This window comes from Sorex araneus, chromosome 2 (genome assembly GCF_027595985.1).
Source record: "Sorex araneus isolate mSorAra2 chromosome 2, mSorAra2.pri, whole genome shotgun sequence".
NCBI lineage: Eukaryota > Metazoa > Chordata > Mammalia > Eulipotyphla > Soricidae > Sorex > Sorex araneus.
In genome coordinates this window covers 40,250,159-40,272,964 of record NC_073303.1, presented here as the reverse complement: position 1 = coordinate 40,272,964, position 22,806 = coordinate 40,250,159, and the positions used below count along the sequence as shown (strand labels likewise).

The window sequence follows — 22,806 nt, the reverse complement described above, 5'->3', positions numbered from 1 at the left end:
GTGCTTGTTCAGATCTTTCTTGTTTAAACTGTGTGGTTTACACAGCCTTTTTTCTTCTGTTATTTGGCCAGATTATTTATGTTGTAACTTGCTTGAAGTTCATACCTTCCAATGTAGGTTCTAAGTGAAGTTTTAGTGATAGCTAATTCTTAAGGTCACCTTAATAGGTAGGTCAAAGAGAATTTTCACTGTTTATTTTACAGTCATACATTAATAAATTAAATTAGTTTTCATCTGTATTTAGAAATATTTACATGAAGGTACTGTTGAAATGTTCTCTCATCACGTAGCAGGTAATAAAATTTGTGTACTAAATATTGTACTTCATTTTGGTATAGCCTAAAACAAATTAAGGTTTATTACTGTTAATGGGAATTTAAATTTTATTTTGCACAATGATGATTTTTCTAGATTCATATACTTCATAAACGTTTAAAAGAGTGTTTAATAGTCCCTTAATAATAATATTAACCAGCCGATTGTGTGCCAAGAAAGATGCAGAGCATTCTGGATGTCTTTTCACATCTAATCCTATTAACCCCATGGAAAAGATGATAGAAAACTGTGCTAGGAAATTTGCTCAGTGTCCTATCACATTAGGAACAAAGTCATGACACAGACCCAGACATGTTTAATTTTGGATTCCTTCCGGTTTGTCTTCTACTCGCCTTCAACATTTGACAGTGCAATTTGTCACCTCAGGTCAAAAATAAATATCTAACAATGAAACGTCATTAATTGGCATGCCAGCACTAATGCTGGACATCTGTGTCTCTGCCCCCCTGTCCAGGAGGAAACTCTGCACAAGTCCACCAGCAGCAGCAGTGTGTCGCCCTCCTTCCCTGAAGACCCGGTGCTGGAGACCGGGGCCACCAAGAAGAGTAAGTGCCCAGGTCAGACACCTCAAAAACACTTTTCCTACCTCAGGAAATTCAGAAGTGTCTTGTCATTTGGTATAGAGATGACCAAACCCACCACCTCACTGATCAAGGGCAGAAGTAGGTATTTCCCCTAGAGGACCATCAAAAAATAGACAAAGCAAAAGATGAAGTCATGAAATTTGCACATCGTTGGATCAACATGGAAAAGTATCACGTTAAGTGAAATGAGTGAGAAAGAGAGGGACAGACATAGAGAGATCGCACTCGTTTATGGAATATAAAGTAACAGAATGGGAGACTAACACCCATGAATAGTAGAGATGAAAAATTACTCCACAGCTTAGAAGCTGGCCCCGTATGCTGGGGGAAAAGGCAGCTCAGATAGAGAAGGGACCACCAAGGGTGCTAGGAGGGCCCGCTCGGGATGTGAGATGTCAGCTGAAAGTAGACTATAGACCGAACATGATGGCCACTCAATACCTCTATTGCAAACCACAACACCCAAAAGGAGAGAGAGAGCAGAAGGGAATGCCCTGCCACAGAGGCGGGGTGGAGTGGGGGTGGTAGGAGGGATTCGAGATCATTGGCGGTGGAGAATGGGCACTGGTGGAGGGATGGGAACTCGATCATTGTATGACTGAAATGCAAGCACGAAAGTTTGTGAGTCTCTAACTGTACCTCACGGTGATTCACTAATAAAATATTTTTTAAAAAATAGACATAGCAGTTGGAGAGGGGGCTTCAGAGACCACAGCTAACCCACACTTCCTGCCACCACTTTTTAAAATCGGTAGAAATGCCCGAAGAAAAGAGGCCAGTAGTTAACATGAAAATTTTCGTCCAGTCTCTTTAATCAGGGAAATACAAAGCCATAATTAAACATTTCCTCAGACGGTTAGACTTGCTGTTACTACAGCTAATAGAGAAATAACAAGTACCAGCAATGATGGGACAGAAAGGGTCCTTGTGCGGGGCGGGAGCAATAGCACAGCGGAAGGGCGTTTACCTTGCACACAGTTCACCCGGGTTCGATTCCCAGCATCCCGTATGGTCCCCTGAGCACCACCAGGAGTAATTCCTGAGTGCAGAGCCAGGAGTAACCCCTGAGTTTTGCCAGGTGTGACCAAAAAGAAAAAAAAAATGGACTGGGGCTGGAGCCAGTACAATGGGTAGGATATTTAAATGTCCTGTACACAGTTGACCCAGGTTCCATCCCCAGCACGCCACCTGGTCCCCTGAGCACTGAAGGAGTAATTCCTGAGTGCAGAGCCTGAACATCACCAGGTGTGGCCCCAAATATAAATAAAACTGTTTCCCCTTTTACATTATCTTAGCTATAAACGAATTTACCTTGAAAAGATTGTTCCATAACAACAGTCTTTTTCTAAGGAACTACAATCTTTTTTTTTTTTTTTTTTTTTTTGGCCATCTGTTCTCAGGGTTTACTCCTGGCTCTGTGCTCAGGGACCACTCTTTATATATCACAAAATCACAGTATCACATACAGCTAGGACTACATGCAGTGCCAGGAGTTGCACCCAGGTCAGCAGTTTGCTTGGCAAGTACCATTGCTACAGCCCTGAGGGATGACAGTCTTTGTGTAACTCCTCAGTGAAATAAGTGTTTCTTCTTGGTGGTGTTTGTCACACATTTTCATGGGCTTTCTATTAAAATCCAAAACCTAAGATTTTTATTTTGTAAGAAAGTGTATTTCGGTTTGGCTCATTTCATTCATTTCTCTAGAGCCTCCAAAGTTCTTGCCCATCTCATCAACACCTCAGCCCGAGAGGCGGCAGGCACCCCAGAGGCGACATTCCATTGAGAAGGAAACCCCCACTAACGTGCGACACTTCCTGCCACCATCCAAGCAAAGCTCTCGGTCTCTCGTAAGTAGCTCACAGACTGCGGCGATTTCCAGCTCCACCGACGGACCTGGCATCATTAGTTTTCTTGAGGTGAAAGAGCCCAAATCTTTCAGAGGTTAAAATAAATTTATCTTATCTGGTTTAATAACTAAGGAAATACAACCCTAAAAGTAACCTAAAAGAGATTTAACTCTACTGCGTGCCTTTCAAAAGTATATTTTGTTTGCAGAAGACTTTTCAGTTGTGGGAAATATTGAATGTTTTCTTCCTCTCAGAGAATGTTAACCTAGTTAAACTATGTTAAAGTCTGATTGTGATTGTTTCCAAGAAGAAGAAATACTTAGGGGGAACACTGATATCCTAAAACTATTTGTATTGTTTTCAAGGAAGTGTTTATTGTGGAGATAGAGTACAGCAGGTAGGCGCTTGCCTTGCGCAGGGCCCACCTGAGGTCAATCCTTGGCATTCCCTGTGTTCCCCCAAGCCCATCAGGAGTGCAGAGCCAGGAGTAAGTCCTGACTGAATATGGCCAAAAGAAGAAAGAAAAGAAAGTATGTTTGCGCTCTTACAGCCAACCCTGCTGCCTAGATTGGTTGACAGGTTTTGCCATTTTTCAGGCCTCTGGATTTATGTAGTGACTACTCATTCCTCAGGACGGTGGGGTAGGAAACGCAAGGGCCTGCAGGGTCAGGAAGGTCGCCAGACAAAGAAATCTGCGGAAATTCTTTGGTAGACTCAGTTGGCTTCTTAAATATTTTCAGGTGAGATGTGAGGCTTTAAGCTGATCATTTTGCCAGCAACCTAATATTTGATCTGTTTCAGCTTCGGGCTGGAGAGATAGTACAGCGGGTAGGGCACTTGCCTTGATCGCAGCTGGCCAAGGTTCAATCCCAGGCATCCCCTATGTTCCCTCGAGCACTGCCAGGAGCAATTCCTGAGTGCAGAACCAGGACTAACCCTTGAGCATCACCAGGTGTGGCCCCTCCTAAAAGGAAACCAATCTGTTTTAGCTTTGTCTGAATAAGAAACAAAAGCGTATTTAATCATACTTTTAGGCTGTAATGAGTCATCAGGAGTTCAAGCAAAGTCATACCCGGTACCTGTTGGAGCTCCTGCTAGCAAATCTCTGAACCAGCTGGACCGTTGACCAGCGAGAATGTTTCCAGCACCCAGACGTGGTGCCTGGAAGGTCCTGGACAGAGAGGGTAGATTAATGATTGGCCGTCACTGGGGGCCGGGTTTGGAACTTGGGGTGTTGACACCTATGGAATCTAGACAAATAACTGATTGATTGGTAATAATGGAATCTAGACAAATAACTGATATGCGGTGTCCCTTCCTCAAAGCAAAAGGAGATTGAGTGACTGTCGTAGAGATTCTGTGTTGGAACAGAGCTTGTCGTGTTAAAGTTTAATCCGTCATCCTTTTCCCCCAACAATGTGACATGAGAACTAAATATGTCATGGTATCTCTGATAGAATTCCCCAGACTCCTAAATAATCACAAGAATACTGCTCTTTGTGAAATAAAATACAGCGTCGTCGGTGATTTAACAACAGGAAAACAGAACTCTGGTGCAACAAATTCAAACTTTAAAATCCAAAGGCTTTTTGTAATATGAAGTAAGTGACTGCTTTGGCACAAGATAAAAGAAGCTAGAGAGATAGTCATGTTGGTAAGCGACTTGCCTTGCTTGTAGTGACCCCAATTCAGAGACCCTGGAATCACATATGGCTCCCCAGGTACTGCCAGACATGAGCCCTGAGCAAAGAGCCATGAGTAGCCCCTGGGCACTGCCAGGTGTAACCCAGACCCACCCTCAAAATGAGAAATAAAAAAAGAAAAGTGTCTAAGAGGCCTCCATGTCTTAGAGCATCAGCCTGACAAGTGTGAGGTCTTGAGTTTAAACCCTAGGGGCCGGAGCGATAGCACAGCGGGTAGGGCATTTGCCTTGCACGCGGCCGACCCGGGTTCGATCCCCGGCATCCCATATGGTCCCCCAAGCACCGCCAGGAGTAATTCCTGAGTGCAAAGCCAGGAGTAACCCCTGAGCATCGCTGGGTGTGACCCAAAAAGCAAAATCAAAACAAAAAACAATAAACCCTAGTGCTGCTCCATGCCACGGTGAACCTGACGACCCCAGTGTCTCTGAAATCCTTCCGTTTTCATAATCCCAATAATTCAGACAGCCTCCTTTTCACATGATTCTTCCTAAAATCCAGTTCTCCATACAGTTATGTTCCTGGTCTTGTGGTCATGACATCATTCTTAGGGTTAGACTTAAAATTATTGGGGCCAGAGCGATAGTATGGTGGGGAGGGTGCATGCCTTGCACACAGCTCACCTATCTTCAGTCCCCGGCATCCTGTTTGGATGCAGTCCCCTCACCCCACCAGGAGTGAACCCTGAGTGCAGAGCCAGGGGGAAGCCCTGAGCACCGCTGGGTGTGACCCAAAAACAAACCAAAGAAAAGTTAATATTATTAATGAGAGTACTGGAGAGAGGATGGGGCGAGGCATTTGCCTTGCACGCAACCATCCCAGATTCGATCCCTGGCACCACAGTTGGTTCCCTAAATCCCACCACGAGTGATTCCAGAGCACAGAGCCAGGAATTAACCTTGGGCACCACGGGACATGGCCCAGAGACCAAAAGTTTGGGAAGGAGCTGTCAGATCAACTGCAAAAGCGTTTCTCTTAGTAATGCTCACATGTTGCCGTGAAAGACAGATACCCGCCTCAAAGGCCCTTGACGTAAATTTCCTGGCAAAAAGGGAACTCTTGAGTTGTTTGTGGTTGAGTTGTGAGCCATTTTTGTAGACATGAGCCAGTGTCAGTCCGCAGTCCCAGAGAAGGGCCCAGTGACAAGGTAACGGAGGCCTCCGTCAGCACTGAATGTTACCGTGCCCCACTGAACTTGCTTCCCCCAAGTGCCACCAGCTGAGACAGAGTCACATTCTTGATCACTGAATGGTTTTTCCTGCTAGCAATAAACTCACACCTGTTCTGTGTCCTCTAGCTTGGTAAGTATTACTTTTTTTAAATCATGATAGTTTTAAAAATTTAACTGAGAACTTAGGGGAAATGATCATTTATTTATAACCCCTTCCATGAAGATATGTCTTGTTATTTTGCATTTTCACTTTTATCAACTCCCTCTTGTTGGGATAGCTTAAGTATAATTCTTTTCACAATGGGGTGGAGTGGTTGAAAGTAATTTGTTAGCTGAGTGGCAACTTGTCTTTCGCTGGAGGAAGAAAACTGGCCACTGGGAATGCGTTTCCACCGTTGCCCCTGACCCCATCCATCCCAACACACCCCATATGATTAGAGACTCGGCGTTCACAGGACAGATCATTGAGTAGGAGAGAAATGAATGAGGAGAACATGAAGTGGATGTCTTTGCGTGTGAACTCTGAGATTCTCTAGGAATGACTTCCTGGTCGGGTTGCTGGTCTATACACTGGCCGGAGCTACGAGTGCATCGGGCGTGGAATCTGCCATTAACATTCGTCGTGGTGGTTGTGTTTTTTGTTTCCATGCTGTGATCACTGTTTGTAGGTCTCTTGTGTTCGGTATTATTTTCCCCTTTTCTTTTCCCCCTGCCATTTTCTTTCTCCCTTATCTGTTGTTCAGGTTCCTAGGATAACCAGTGTATGGCCAAGGACGCCTTTCCGACCACTTTTTTCTGCCATACAAACAGCTTCTCTGCTGAGCTCTCATCCTTTTGAAGCAGCCATGTTTGGGGTAGCAGGGGCTATGTTTTATCTCTGTGAGAGAGCTTTTACCAGCAGGTGGAATTCCTCAAAGGTTGGCCTCTTCCCACTGGGTCTGGGAATTACCTCACTCTCTCTCTGACAGTGATTCCTCAACTGTTGCACTCTGCAAGAATTAACAGCTTAGACGGGCACTTCGCTTCTGATCATTGATTCCAATCATTTGTAGGACGCATAGATCACCCCAGATCTCACTCGAGAGGAAAATAACTGTGAAAGGACAACAAACTCAAAATGCAGCATTAGGTCAGAGAGCCCAGTGCAGTGTGCTTCTTCAGACAGCACAGTGACACAGTAGGAATGCTCCGTCTCCCTGTCCTTGTGCAGGACGTGTGGGCAGCTGGGGAGGACTTTCCCCCAGTATAGGGAAGCTCGAGCTCCCTCTTTGCATGGCACGCTGCCTCCTGCCGGCCAGGTAGTCGCAGGGGACACTGCTGCCCACCAGACCCGGGCACTGCGCGTCGGTGTACACGGTGTCGGGGTGTCCGGCATCGGCCTCTGTGGGGCCGGACCGACTTGCTCTGCCCCCCCGCACCTTTCAGAAAGCTGTGATGGTAGTTTTGAGGCTGTTTTTGTGGTTTCCTGATAGCCCACCTCTCAGTCGAGGAAAGTCTACTTTCTTTTTCATTTGTGTGGGGATTTACGATCTTTAAAATGATTCTGCATTTCTCATTGTTGATTTTGAGATTTTTTTTCACACGGGACTTATTTTTGAAGAAATCATCATAATCTCCAAACACAGGTGAAGTCAAACCCCCTTTGTCCCTGAGAGCGCTGGCAATAGCCTCACCACCTGCCCTGCGCCGCCAGGGTCCCAGGTGGAGCTTAAACACATGACTAACCAATTGCTGGTTTCTTAGTTATTCCCTGCGACCCATCAAGGTGTGGAAGAGAGATTCTGAGTGTAAGATAGACAACAAATCCCTCTCTCTGTCCCGGGACGTAGGGTGACTTCTGATTGTTTTGCCATTTCAGATGTGGCCCACGGGTGACGGGTGGAGAGATGCAGGGATGGCATTTAACCTCCGTCACTCCCCTGCCACCCCTGGAACTCTGCCGACATTTGCGTTTTTATTACCGATACTCCCCAGAGAGAGATGTGCATGCATAAACCCTACATACTAAAGAATCCCCTTTCCGTGTTTTAGTTAAATTTGAAAAGAAGAAAAAAAAGCAGCATGCTGAAGAATTGTTTTTATTTATCCCTGCTTCCTTTTGGTTAATTAAAAATTCAGAAGACAACTTTTGGATCATTTTCTTTGGATCATTTTCAAATGTCTGCTGCTGATTTATGAAGTTTTTGCCAATCAGGAACATTGTAAAAATAAGTTCTAGAGGTACTTGATGTACTCCTAGAGCATATTATAACCTTTATTAAAATGCTTTATGATGCAGCTTTCCTTTTCCTAAATTGGGGAGTAATGTTGAAACACCAAGAAGCGAGGGAGTTGCTGTCATAGTTGGTGTCTAGCTGTGAAAGTGACCTTTAGTGCTTGGATTCGGAGTAACCAGTCCAGGATAATAATGAGAAAAGGACTTTCACTTTTAAAACTCCAAATGCTTTCTACATCGTGAAGCAGTAGCTTCTAAGTAAGATCTGTTAAGGTTCAATTTAGTTGGAAGAATGTTCAAGTAAAGTCTTTGTCATTTAAAAAAAATAAGGAAAAGTTTACTAGTTATGATTTATCCTTTTCTTTCATGTTGCATTCAAGTTTTGTTGTCCTTGGGAAAGCTCCAGAATTAAAACATTAGCATTTGACCTGGTGGAAATTACTTTAATAAAGGGCAGTCTGCTTGAAATTTTAAAACAACAACAGAAAACAATAATACGAACCAAAAAAAAAAGTTTATGACTTCTTACTGAGGTCTGTGAAGTACTAAACTTACATTTGATTCAGAATAAGTTGAAAAGAAGCTTGACTAAGCTCTTTTGTGACCAAAGAGCAGGTGTGGGAAGCATCAGTATGTACAGATTTACACTGCGTGCAAGAGACACCCTGCAGCTAACAAGGATTCCTACTCCTGTCTGTCTGAAATGTTTTACCAGCCAAGCATCCGTTTTAAAGTTACTTGGTTAGCTATTTTATTCCTACAATATTTTGTTGCTGTTAAGCAGTTTTGTCCCATAGCTATCTGAAAACTTACCACAGTTATACTCTCTTATGATGAATAAAAACAACTAGGAAAACTTAGTTGTTTTCCTAAGTTAGTGTAACACAAAGAAAAGCCATATTTCAGATTTTTGTACCCAACCTAGCACATGATTTTAGTGGTGCGGCCTTCACACAGGCAATGATCTTTCCCACTGGGCACTACTGCCCTCTTCTCAGGATTGCGAAACAGAGTAGACAGTGGACACATTGATTGAAACTGTTGCCTTTGAGAGAAAAATTTGCATGATGATGATATTTTAGGAAATATTTTTAAAATCTTAGAGCAAATGATATCATTAACATATCTGAAGGCTTTGTCTTAAAAATCAATTGCAGGATTTTTGCAGAAAGCATTTTAAAGCAAATTTTTATTTTTTTTTTTAGGTTAGCTTGACTAGGTCGATTTTATATTGATTGGTTGTAAGGGCCAGTAGTTCTTCAAACTCCTTTTTTGTAAATTTATTTTTAAAAAAATTTTTTAGTAAATGCTAATGTTTGTTATATCTGCAACCTAGATTTGTTTTTGTGTTTCTCTGATTGAAAGACAGAACTGAATGTTAAAATTCCATAAACCGCATTCCTGGTCATATGCTTTCACTTGGCTTCTTTGATTCCCGAATGCCTGTGAGCAGTGCTATTGTGTGTGTGTGTGAGAGTGAATTATAATGTGTTTGTGCTGAGAACATTAAGTTTCAGTGTCACTACACCACAATGGCCCTTGTGAGCCTGGCAGGGCACTAAAGCGCTGCCCTGTTCTGTCTTTCTCTTAGACCCGCCAATCAAGTGCAGCGCCGGATGGGGAACAGATGGGTGTTATTCAGTGGGATCGGTTACATCAACATCTTCCTCAGCTGTTTTTAGGGAAACCATTAACGTGAAAGGGCCAACATAAATATTTATTGTGAAATTCGGAGTTTTTCCACATCTTGCAAGTGCTGACTCTGTCTGTAGCACTTGTGAAAAAGTAATAAGAGAAATCCAGAGCAGAGCAGGGTGTAGAGACAGCCTCTTGGTGACGTTTTCCAGTCTACTCAGATTGTTAGGGTTTTTAAAGATGTGCTGATGTAACGAGCCACTGAATAATGCCCCTCAAAATAAATTACTAACCTTCTTTCGGCTATTCTGGGAACCACACACCATTTTTTAAAAAAACAGTAAAGCAACCAATATGGTAGATTAAGTACAATAAGTGTATATGCTAAGTGATAAGTATGTAGTAAATAACCCAATATTAGGTAAAGTTTTTGTGAATAGTCAAAGGAATAAAACTGATATAAATTTGGTTGAAAACAATAAATTTCATCTCAAAACTCAAATATATAGATGCAAAAGTTTTCTACTTAATATAATACAGATACTTGAGGGAAAATGTCCAAAGAGACATAAAGAATTTCCAATTACTGGAAATTTCAAAACCCCACAGTGGTTCTCATCTTCCTCAGGAGTTCCCTGCCATCTGTTGTCTTAGGGCAGTTAGGAACTGTGGTCCCCAGAGTGAGCCGGCTCGCTCCCAGCGTTCACTGGGAACTCTTTTCTTCTCTGAAACTACTAACCAAGTATTTGATCTGAAGGGAAGTTTTGCAGTGCCAGAAAAGGGGCCGAGGAAAAGGTCTTATTCATGTGGAATTTTGAATTTCAGGAGGAATTCTGCTACCCAGTGGAATGTCTAGCTCTCACAGTGGAGGAAGTGATGCATATTCGTCAGGTCCTGGTGAAGGCAGAGCTGGAGAAATACCAACAATATAAAGATGTCTACACCGCCCTGAAAAAAGGAAAGGTAGAGCTGACTCAAGTCGGTCCGCGGCAGCATTAGGGAGGTGGGCAGGTCAGGCACGGGCTGAGCTCTCTGCTCTCCAGGTAGTACAAGATTTTGTGGGGATTCTAGGAGGTAAGAGGCTGATTCTCTCCCAGCTAGGTCCTGTTTTGCCCACACTCACAGAAGCGGGTTTTTGTCTCTGAGAGACAAATAGCTGTGGTAGATTTAAGACAGCTATAATAATAATCACATGCCTTTATGAAACTATTTACATGTGTACATATGTATATATGTTTATATATATATATATTTTCATAAAGGCATGTGATTATTATATATAATATTATATATGGTGCCCGCTTGAGCAAATCGATGAACAACAGGATGACAATGACAGTGATATATATATATATATATATACACACACACACACACACACACACACACACACACACACACACAACCGTGTTTTCAAAGATCTATAAAGAACTTGAGAAATAGACTCCCAAACCTCTGGGTTGCTTCCATGACCACGAGACCCATGAGACCATTAGTTCTCATCACCTTTAAGGGTAGACTAGTAGGGACCAGGGTATATGTATGTATGTATACCACATACCATAATATCTTGTATATGTAAAGCCCTGAGTTTGATCCCCAGCACTACAAAAATTACAAGAAGAAAATTCTCATCAAATTTTATAAGCAGAGTTAAACAGAAAAACAAGATTTCTGAATTTTTTCTCGGAAGTTTACTAAATGTCTCCAGTATATAAATGGAAAGTATGTTTACACATGTACATTAAAAAAAAAACAGCTGTTGGCAATGCCATTTTTCTTCCTTTTGAATTTGTATTTTTTAGCTCTGCTTTTGTTGCCGAACCAGGAGGTTTTCCTTCTTCACCTGGTCTTATACCTGTCAGTTCTGTAAGAGGTAAGGTTTTTCAGTAATTGGTTGAAAAGCTAGATTAACAGTGGTCAGAGAAACCCATTACCTTTACTGTTTCATCGTATGGTATTTTATTATTTTTCACACAAAAACAGTATTTGGTATGATAATTATCGTTTTAATCTCGAGAGATAAGAAAATTTCAAACCATGTTCCTAGAAAACGGTTTTACAGATTGGTTGGCCTTTTGGCAACTCAACAGTTGCATGACTTTGTTCCATTTGGATAGAAAACCAGAGAGGGCTTGCAGTTTATTGTAGAAATTCACAAGCATGCAGCTTCTCCAACCCTCCAGTGGGTCCCTAACGTTATGCTAAACGATGCTTCTGATTTTCAATACAGGCCGGTGTGCTCACAGTGCTGCAAAAAGGTAAGCTAAGCCTGCTGGCATTCTCGGCCTCGTAGATTTTAAGGGCAGCCTCTCTGGTCGCACAGCTCATTCTCGGTTTCATTTGGGATGACAGATGCGGCTGCCCTCCAAGCCATACTCCACTCTTCCTATCTTTACGCTGGGACCTTCTACCCTGCAAAGAGGGGAAAGTTCTCTGAGGCCGGAAAAACCCTCCACTAGCCACCATCGGCCCCTTCGGAGTATTGCCAGGTAAGGGATGGGGTGGACTTCAGAGCCACTGAAAAAACAGGGGTGCTGGTTTGTTTTAACACAGTTTTGACTTGTACACAAATTTCTGAAACTTCTCTAAAAGTAATGAATTGATAATGTCTGACTAGTACCTTAATACTTTCCCCTCCTTCAGAAATAAATAAAATGTCCTTTAAAAGTCAGTGTTAGGGGCCAGAGCCATAGTACAGGAGGTAGGGTTCATGCTCCGCACACAGCACTCAGGAGCCACCCCTGGAAGTTCATCTGGTCTCCGAGTCCTGCTATGAGTGATCCCTGAGCACAGACACAGGCGTAAACCATGAGCAGAGCCAGGTGTGGGCCCACTCACACACACACACACCCTCATCCCAAGAGAAAGAAATGAATAAAAGTCATCTTTAAACCCGATCCTGTGTTTAGTGGAGTTGAAAACGTATAAGAAATATTCTAGGGGCCAAGGAAACAGCTCAACATAACTTCGGTGCTAGAGAGAGCTCAAAATACGAGCACTTGCTTTGCCAGCAGGAGGCTGAGGTTTGGTTACCGCCGCACTGCATGGTCTCCGAGCACTGTCAGGAGTGGCCCCTGGACACAGCCTACTCTTTCCTTCTCAGTTTGGAAAGGAAATCTCTTTACTCCTGTGTTTTCAGCAGTCTGCAAGATCGTTGTGTTACTTCCTGCCATAAAGGCAGAAAGCCTTGTACCAAAAGCTGGCAGTTTCCAAAAAAAAAAAGTGCCTTTGCATTTGATGCAGAGTGTGGTTAGCCTTAAGAAAGACAAAAGCATGTCAGGCCAGCTGGGGTCTCAAGATGGCAGCGCTGGTTGGAGTTGCACTCACCAGCTTCAAACAGAGGAACTCGGGTGCCAAGAGCTTGTCAGCAACTGCTCTTGCCTGTCCTGGCTCAGGAGACAGAGGCAGAGGACGTGAGCGAGCCCAGCCCCGCCCAGAGACAGCCCAGTCCACGGTGGCCTCACTGTGGGTCATCATCGGTCCGAGGGCTCAAGGCCACATAGAATCATTCCTTCTGTACACTCTGACCCACTTTGTCATTTAGCCTAATAACAGTGAATGACGAGTAGATGATTTCGTCTTAGCTCAAGAAGTTACCAGAGCATTCATTATGATACCGAGTTAAGACCGGCTCTCTGGAATCCATATAGCCATGTCCCCAAAGAGAAATGTTGGGGGCTGGAGCGATAGCACAGCAGGTAGGGCGTTTGCCTTGCACATGGACAACCCAGGTTCGATTCCCAGCATCCCGTATGGTCCCCTGAGCACTGCCAGGAGTAATTCCTGAGTGCATGAGCCAGGAGTAACCCCTGTGCATCACCAGGTGTGACCTAAAGGAAATAGAGAGAGAAATATTGGGGTGAAAAAGACACAGTTGATCAATATAAGATGGCCAGAGAGCAGGATTACAGGACAAGAATAATTCTGCAGGGTGAGTCACGGGATTAAGATGAATCGGCTTCACCTGCGGTCTACAGCCAGCTAGTGCCCAGAACCACAGGAAAAAAGGCTTCAAATCCCTTTTGCATCGTCAAGAAAACATTTCCTTTTAGTTGTTAACATTCACTAAAGCCTATGCATGGTTTGACTATTCTACTATTAACTATTTTTCAAAAACTCCGGGACAGGTAATGATTTTTAGTTATCACCTTTTAATGAAAGAACTTTCTTCCACTTCTTTTCAATGAAACACTTTTGAAATTTGTCTTATAGTAGAAATTCTTCACATGACATGATTAAATCCCTGACTAGTTCATAATGTTGTGGCCACAGATTTACTTTCACTTCCCCACCCCACCCCCCCACCCCCGCACATTTTCTTAGTATGGTGGCAAACATATAAGTAACCGGCCATCTCGGTGCCCCCCGCCCACACAGGTTCTCCTCAAAGTCGAAGTCTGTGGACAAATCTGATGAAGAGTTGCAGTTCCCGAAAGAGCTAATGGAGGACTGGAGTGTGATGGAGGTGTGTGTAGACTGCAAAAAATTTATTTCGGAAATCATCAGCTCAAGCCGACGCAGCCTGGTGTTGGCCAACAAGAGAGCGCGGTTAAAACGGAAGACGCAGTCCTTCTACATGTCCTCCGCGGGCCCCTCGGAGTACTGCCCCTCGGAGAGGACTATCAATGAGATCTGAGCCTGGGGCTGCCTGCGTGTCGGGGTCTCCGTTGGTGCAGGAGAACACGGAACTCTCTCCCAGCCAGGCTTGAGTCAGGGGCTCGAGTTTGCATTAGATCAGGCGTTTGCTGCATTACCGTGTTCCACAGACTTGAGTGCCGTGTTCCTACCGCCCTGGCGTGTGCGTCTCCCTTGCTCATTCGCGCTGAGACAGGACAGGTCCGAAGCTTGCCTCTGTGTGTATGTGGTTTTGGAAGACGAGAAACTTTCCCCCCACCCCCTTAATTCAGTTCTTGACTGATCCTCACGTAATTTCCTGACGAAGGCCAAAAGCTTCTCCTGGGAGGAAGCAGCCTCACAAAGGTGTCGCTACTAGCACAGTTGAGCAGTAAGTCATATTGGCACTTTGACGCGACAGTGTTTCCGTGTACAGAGTGATCCGCCGCCCCCTCGCACTTCACACTTGCAGGCAGCCGGGGTCAGGCCGTCCCGCCTCTCACGGCACAAGTCTGTGGATCTGCTCGTACTATCACACTTACTTTAAATTATTGTTGCTTTGAGACAAGGACTGCAGGAGACTTGGTTCCTGCAGTCGGGTACAAAACAGTCTGAATAAGCTGTAACCCCAAGTGGGGGACCGTTTCCTCTGAGCTGCTGTTTGCCCTCCTCTCTCCTGGGCAGAGGACAGACTTTCATTCCCTCTCTTGAATGTATTGTGGCTCTAGCAGTTCCATAACACAGGTCTGAGAATTCAAGTTCTGCAGGAAAGACCGAGGAAGGTTCCGGGTTCCTCAGGCAGTTGGATGATTGTCTCCTGCGCCCCACACAGAGGACGGGAGAGCCCTGCCCGGGGCAGCCTCCCTCTGCAGGAGCCGAGCTGCAGACAGACATTTTCCGCTACATTTTTCACAGCTGTATATCCTAGCCCTCACATTGAAATTAAGTCACAATTTGGTATGTAAGTTCTCAAAGTAAACTTTATTTTTCTAGATGAATTTTGAAAGAAAAAAATTACCAGTTCTTTGAAAATTACAGAAAAACATAACCTCCTGATAGGCTTTTGTACTAGTCCACCTTGTAAACGACTTGAATGAATGCCGTGGGTCCTGGATGACTATAGTTTGGAGGGAGAGCATTGTATCCCCAAAATTTTAGGGATGGTCTCGCCCATACCATGACCGATACGTTCTTTTTTTTGTTATGCTTAGAAATGACCAATCAAATTGCCATGAATGTTTGGAATATCAGTTAATGCCATGCACTGTAAATTCATAAAAGCTATGAGACACATCCATAGTCAACACTATGTACCATTTTAAAAAAATTTTTTTTAATTTGGGAGCCTCACCCAGCTCCCTGCTCGGGGGGCTCCCAGCGGTGCTTGAGGGACCATGCGGTGCTGGAGATTGAACCCAGGCCATCCTGCATGCCAAGCATGACTGCACCGTTTAAATCACATTTCATGCCACATCAAAAAAACATTTTCTATATTAAATTAACAGTAATACCTCGAAAACTGCTCTGGTAGTAGTTTTTAATGGATTGAAAGTTAAAAGTTTAGTGAATGGCTTGATACTACTTAAATTTATGAAATAAACTGCCAAGTGACTAAAATAATGCATGTTAACCGTTCTTCTGTATTTGCATGTAAAAGTGGGCCACCCGAGAACCCTCACTGATTATGCACAATGTTTAAATTATTTCTAAGACTTTTAAAAATAACTTTAACATTATCGTGGGTGAAAATAATTTACAAGGGCTGATTTGAATTCTGCACCCCAGATGGTTTGGTTTGGTGGGAACCAGCTCCACTGAAGGCCCCAGACTTGAGTCTCCATGTAGAAACAGGCCATAGAATAGTGGGTTTCCTCAAGTACTGGTGAGTTTACTGTTGTCATTAAAAACTAAGAAATCAAACCACCAGAGTGAGAATTTCATTCACAAGGCAGTTAAATATCTGGTGTATATATCCACATGTGGCCTCTTTTCTTCACATTCTTGTGGGTATTGCTGTCCACTCACCTGAGCATTAAAAAGGAAATCCTCCGACAGCACTCGTGAAGTTCGTCAAGTACCTTAGAGAGGTTAAGTGGGTATAGGTCTACATGAGACCAGTTGTAGAAACTAGTATCAGACCACACAACACAGTTAATATTGTTTGTAAAAATATCAACTTAGCATCACTTCTTAGTGCCAAAATAAATACTAGCAATTAAATCTCCATTATCCGTGATGTGTACCTAACACATCATCTAAGACAGGTCAACTGTAGAGGGGAATTCATGAACAGCTTGTGGATGTGGTTTTACAATCCTTGGCATCAGACCGTAGGGCTGCTTACAACTTCCTCCTTCCTTACTGCTGAAGTTGACACGTCTTCAGAGCATTCCTCTGTGTCCCTGTTTGCAGTTATTCAGCATTTTCGTCTCATCTGGCAGCAGCCTTGTCATTTCCTGTCAGGTCTCAGAGCCTGATGTGTCCTAGAGCTTTTGTACACTCTTGAGCAGTTGCTATCCCGACTCTGACCCCCATCGCCTTCCTTTTAGACCCAGCACACCCCTGTGTCCCGTACCTCATAAAGTTGCCCGGCTTGGGGGTCCTTGTTTCCCTCCCCCCCATAACTTAACTTTCAGTATCAGGATAAGAAAGGTTGTAAATACTGTAATATATTTATTAATATTTGAAAGGTATTCATTCAGTGAAAATGGGAACTAACTCTCCCAAGGCAAGTAAAAATTAAATAATATTCCATAATTTCGTCAACTTAACAGTCTTACTAGAGTACAGGTCTTAAGCCTGTCAGGATAAACCAGAAGGTTGTTGTGTAGGAGTTTTGCAAATGGTCTTACCTTCGGAGAGATTGTGTGAATAGCACATGAACTCGTATCACGAATTTTTAAGGCTTTTATTTTTCTAATTGTATTAATACAGGGCTGGATTTTAGGTATCCACTTAAGGAAACATGAATTTTTTAAATTATGTTGCTATTTGCTGAAAGCAAAGTAGCAGGATGTTTTGTACAGGCACAACTGTGGGAAGGCCTTGGAGGAACGTGTGACGCTGTCTGGACTCTGCCCTGGATTCCTGTGTGTACGAAAGACAGGCGTTGTTGGCATTCACAGTGACGTGACGGTACTCGACACTTCCCCTTAAAGTCTTTGACTTTCCAGTTTGTCTAGGGAAAAATAAAATGACTTTCCATCATACTTTGTGTGGAGTTTCTATTGTCAAATGGTGATGTCTCTTGCTCTCTTCCTGTTAGAAACCGTCTAGGTTAGGAAGGCAATAACCCCTCTCCTTTGTTTTTTATCTGTTGTAACTACTGATCACTATGCAAATACCACCTGATGAGGGCCACATTTGAGAAGGAACTAGAAATGGAACTATTATGTCACTCTGCCTTTCAGAGTTCCCATGCGTGAGGCCTCTCTCTGTGTCTCTCTGTCTCTGTCTCTCTCTCTCTCTTTCTCTCTCTCTCCTCCCACACCCCGTAAGAAAATCAAATACTGGAGCCAGAGTCACAATACAGTGGACAGGGTGCTTCGCACCCAGCTAACCTGGGTTCAGTCCCTGGCAACCATACGGCCCTGAGCAAGTCCCGGCATCACGTATGTCTCAGGAGTAAGCCCTGAGCACCAACAGGTATGGACCCCCCCTCTACCCCAACCAAAATAAGTTCAAATTCTCTGTAGAGTTTATAACATTTTATTATGCAAGACACATACATGGTATAGAAAGGCAAAGCTTTTATAATACGTTTTATTTTTCTAAATAGACTTTGTTTTCTAGATCAATAGAACTGCACAAAGGGTAGTATTTTTTAAATGTCTCATGCTAAGAAAATTACTCCAAAATAAAACTGAGGTAACCCTTACAAGCTTAAGTAAAATGAGATTAACCTCAGAATGAAGTTAGGAGAGTTCTGTATATTAGCTAAATAGCCCTCTTCATCTATTACACATAACGTGATACTGAGTCTAACATGAATCCACTTACACAACCAATTCCTTTCTCTGCTGGATGTGTCTGAAGATCTCTTTCCACTGAACTGCCTCTGTGAAGTGTGTGTCATGCCACTTCTGTGTGTGTCTGGCTCCTAACCAAGTCCAAGGACAGAGCCCTTCTGTGCCTCCCAGATACCAGAGACAGAAAATTCAGATACCACAAAGGAAAACTCTGGGTAACCTTCATTTGCTGTATCTTTGCCTTCCCAGCTCCATTTGGGGGGGAGAGGGAATGTATAAGTACAGCATGACAATATCGAGTTTCACAAGAGAACTCCTAGGAAAGGACTGGCTAGCACTTTCCACAAATCTCAGAGCTTCAGGGGTTTTTTGTTTGGTTGGGGGAGTCGGGGGGGGGGGGCTTTGTTTTGGGGCCAAACCTGGGCGTGCCCAGAGCTTACTCCTGGCTCTGCACTCAGAACTCAACTTGGGTAGGTGCCAGGGATCAAACCCAGTGTAGCTGAGTGCACTATCGCTCCAGGACTCCGGTTTCCATTTTTGTTTTGGGGTTTTTTTTGTTTTGTTTTGTTTTTTTTTGCTTTTTGGGTCACACCCAGCAATGCACAGGGGTCACTCCTGGCTCATGCACTCAGGAATCACCCCTGGCGGTGCTCGGGACCATATGGGATGCTGGGATTTGAACCCAGGTTGGCCGTGTGCAAGGCAAACGCCCTACCCGCTGTGCTATCACTCCAGCCCAAGGACTTGGGTTTTCTGTTCTCCGCCGGAAGTGCCTGTACACAGCTGACAGCTCACAGCCACCCTTGCCCTGTTCACCCAGGGCCTGCTCTGTCTTCCCTCAGCGCAGCCACAGGCCCGTCTAGAAACGCATCCCTTTGCCCACCGCCCCTGCAAAAAGTATTTAAGAACTAAGAACCGGGGCTGGAGCAATAGCACAGCGGGTAGGGCATTTACCTTGCACGCGTCCGACCCAGGTTCGATTCCCAGCATATCATATGGTCCCCCGAGCACCACCAGGAGTAATTCCTGAGTGCAGAGCCTGGAGTAACCCCTGTGCATTGCCAGGTGTGACCCAAAAAGCAAAAAAATAAAATAAACCTACAATTTTTTTTTTTTTTTTTTGCTTTTTGGGTCACACCTGGCAATGCACAGGGGTCACTCCTGGCTCTGCATTCAGGAATTACCCCTGGCGGTGCTCAGGGGACCATATGGGATGCTGGGAATCGAACCCTGGTCGGCCAAGTGCAAGGCAAACACCCTACCCGCTGCGCTATCACTCCAGCCCCTAAACCTACAATTTTTTTTAATGCCTACACTAATTATTCAAGCAAAGTTGGACTTGCACCCTTGTTCTGACTTGTCTCATTAAAATGTGTGCAATTTCAAATTTAGATTTTACTACCATTAAAACATTTGGCAGCTCTCTTTCTTCTGCTGGATTTTAAGCGAGTAACACAACTTTGAATAATATTAAAGCCGTGGAAAGCAAAGGACTTCAGAATTGACAGGATCCTGCTTTTTAAAAGTGGGCTGTGAGGAATAGGCTTCAAGAAGCTTATTCAGGGGCTGGAGTGATAGCACAGCAGGTAGGGCGTTTGCTTGCATGCAGAGCCAGGAGTAACTCCTGAGCATCGCCGGGTGTGACCCAAAAAGCAAAGAAGTTCATTCAGATCCCGAGATTCAGAGCTACAGAACCCTCGCGTGCTGGAACCGGTGCCATGTCTGACACAACCAGAGCTTCAAGTTTCTTTTGCCACCCGAGGCTCAGCACTGAGGATGTGCTGGGAGAGCTCCACCAGCTGTGTTCTAGAACCTGAGCATATTTCAGCTGAAGAAAACTGGGAACTCCCTGTGGTTGGCAAGGAGCCAACTTGCTCACTTAAAGTTAGCCTCTCCCCTTGTTGTTTTGGGGCCACACCTCACTAGGTGGTCAGAGGCAGAAGGGATCAGGCAGAGTCAGTGCGGGGGCTCCAAAATGCAAAACTTGTGCTCCAGCCTTTTGAGCTATCTCCCAAGTTATTCTGTCTATTCTTTGCTTTACTATATACCCTTGTGGCTGCAGGAATCACCCCCCTGTCCCTTCTCGGGTGACACAGCAGAGAATGTCGTATCCCAACTCCTCCCAGGAGCAGTAATGTTTAGGAAAACGAAATGCCAAAGAGGAATTGAGGATTCCTGTAGAACCAACCTGAGTATCGAGTTTCTAAGCGAACAGTGTAGGAAAGCAAGCAAAGGGGAGAAAGACAAAGAACTGGTAAATCTGAACAGTGCAGCCAAGACACTGGGAACTGGAGACTAGAAAACAGAAAACTGCGGACTAGAGCGAGAATATAGCAGCTAGGACGCTTGCCTTGCACACGGCTGACCTAACTTCGGCCCCTGGCATCACAGAGGGTCCCCCGAGCACTGCTATCAGTGAGTGCAGAACCAGGAGTAATCCTTGAGCATCACCGGGTGTGGCCCCAAACAAAAAACAGGAAACCAAATCACTTCTACTTTTTAAAGGGAAGAAACTTGCATCTGAGACATCCCCACATCCCCAAAATAAGTCTAAGATTTCAGCTTGTCCTCTAAAAAGATGAGGCTTGAGATTTTATTATAAAATGCCCCTTTTATAATCTGCTGAAAATTCTGGTATGCGGGTTTTGCGACTGAAATCTCCAGGCTTTCTCAGAGTTGGGGTGGGCTACCTCCCCCCACTTCCCAATACTCCTGGAAGCACTGGCAGTCACCCCCACAAACCAACTCCAGCGCCACCCTGTGTGTGAGCTCTACTACCAGCCTTGCTTCAGAGACCCATAAATAAATCTCCAAAGAGATCAAAAGTTGCAGTTAAGCTCGGACCCATGCATGGCTGAACAGACCAGGGTAAATCGGAGGTGGGTGGGTTGCCCTGGGGCCCACCCAAACAGAGCCCCCAGCAGACACTTGCTTCCACAATCCAAAATTGCTGCCATATCCCCGGCCTGACTCCACGTCTCTGGACAGACCTCACCAAGATACAATCTGCTGAAAATTTGGATATATGGGTTTTGTGACTGAAATTTCCAAACTTTTGGGATCAAGGTGGGTTACCTCCCCTCCACCTCCCTGTACTTCCAGGAAGCGGAAGCCTTGGCAGTCATATCCACAGCCCTAAGCTTCCACCCAATTGAAAAGCTACTCCAGCCTTACCATCCATTACCATTTCAGTAAAAATACTGAATGCCCTGAATAAACACCACGACCTCCTAGCACTTATATTGCAAACCATAATGCACAAAGGAAAGGGAGAGAGAGAACAAAAAGGAAAGTGCGTCTCGTAGAGGGAGGCTGGGGGAGGGAGTTTGGAGTTGGGGGATTATGGTAGGGAAACAGGGGGCATTGGTGGTGGAAATATACACTGGTGGAGGGATGGGTGCTGGATCATTGTACGACTGAAACTCAATTATGAACAGCCTTGTAATAATCTATCTTATGGATATCCAATTTTTAAAAAAATTTTAAAGTAATGTGGAGGGGCTGGAGTGATAGCACAGCGAGTAGGGCATTTGCCTTGCACATGGCCGACCCGGGTTCGATTCCTCCTTCCCTCTCGCAGAGCCCTGCAAGCTGCTGAGAGTATCCTGCCCGCACAGCAGAGCCTGCAAGCTCCTGGGGCGTATTCGATATGCCAAAAACAGTAACAACAAGTCTCACAATGGAGATGTTACTGGTGCCCGCTCAAGCAAATTGATGAGCAACGGGATGGCAGTGCTATTATGAGGAAGCAGGTACAGACAGCTCCTGTCATCCAGCCTGGGCATAGTGACAGGAAGTCCTTCGACAGACATACCCGCTGTGTATGGTACTGGGGTGCTGGTGTAAAACCTGTCTTTTCCGATTCTCAGGACTTCATTGAAAAAAAAAAAACTTCTTCCTTTATCTTTTTTTTAAATCATTCAGATTCATGTTTTCTTTCAATTTTTTATTGAATCATTGTGAAGTACAAAATTAGAAAGTAACTGATAACTGTGTTTAGGCGTACAGCGGTCCAACACCAGCTCCTTCACGAGTGTCCCCTTCCCTCCACCAAGGTCCCCAGCACCCTCTGCCCTGCTCCCCCACAACTGCCTTTATGGCAGGCACTTTGGTTTACAACACTGCTCCTGATACCTCCTTTCAGCACCCTGTCCCTCTCCAGGGCGTCCACTTCCTTGACCAGTGTCCCCTTCCCTGACCTCCCCCCCAGGACTCCCCCCAGTGGTGAGCATCTTACAATTCTCTCTTCATTTCTGTAACCTCTGGGCACTTGATATTCCCCTACTGTGTCTCTTTACATCCCACATATGGCAGCGACTGTTCTGGTCTGTTCCTCTCACTCTGACTCACTTCACTCAGGCTCAGACTCTCCAGATCCAGCCACATAGCAGCAAATTGCATGATTTCATCTTTCCTTATGGCCAAGGAGTATTCCGTTGTGTGTATGTGGCAAAGTTTCTTGATCCAGTCATCTGTTCATGGGCCCCTGGGGTGTTTCCAGATTTGGGCGATGATGAATAGTGCTGCGTGGACACAGGTGTGCCGACATCTTTCCTACATTGTGTATACCCCATCTTTGCCAAGCATGGCTTCTGGAGCAGATAAAGTAACCCAAGACTTTTCATTCACTTGCCATCCAGAGCTCTCAGCTGTTTAAATTGCAGGACCAGGCAAACATCCTCTGCAAAGTTCCATTTTTTGGACCAGTCTGATACTCAGAAAGGACATAAATG

The 22,806-nt window shown here is 44.6% G+C and overlaps 1 protein-coding gene across 7 annotated transcripts in view; it reads left to right on the top strand.

Moving 5' to 3' along the window:
- The window catches only part of SPIRE1 (spire type actin nucleation factor 1), a 189,411-nt gene extending 172,099 nt beyond the window's left edge, over positions 1-17,312 (top strand). For 2 of the 7 annotated variants that reach the window (XM_055124958.1, XM_055124960.1), the window contains 8 exons: positions 791-893; positions 2,625-2,767; positions 6,382-6,555; positions 10,314-10,451; positions 11,294-11,364; positions 11,722-11,749; positions 11,844-11,980; positions 13,869-17,312. In XM_055124958.1, the coding sequence (XP_054980933.1) occupies positions 791-893; positions 2,625-2,767; positions 6,382-6,555; positions 10,314-10,451; positions 11,294-11,364; positions 11,722-11,749; positions 11,844-11,980; positions 13,869-14,127 (1,053 nt within the window). In that variant the 3' untranslated portion in view covers positions 14,128-17,312. The remainder of the gene's footprint in view (positions 1-790; positions 894-2,624; positions 2,768-6,381; positions 6,556-10,313; positions 10,452-11,293; positions 11,365-11,721; positions 11,750-11,843; positions 11,981-13,868) is intronic. The other 5 variants (XM_055124959.1, XM_055124961.1, XM_055124963.1 and 2 more) reach the window with 3 other exon arrangements.
- The last annotated feature ends 5,494 nt before the right edge of the window (positions 17,313-22,806 follow it).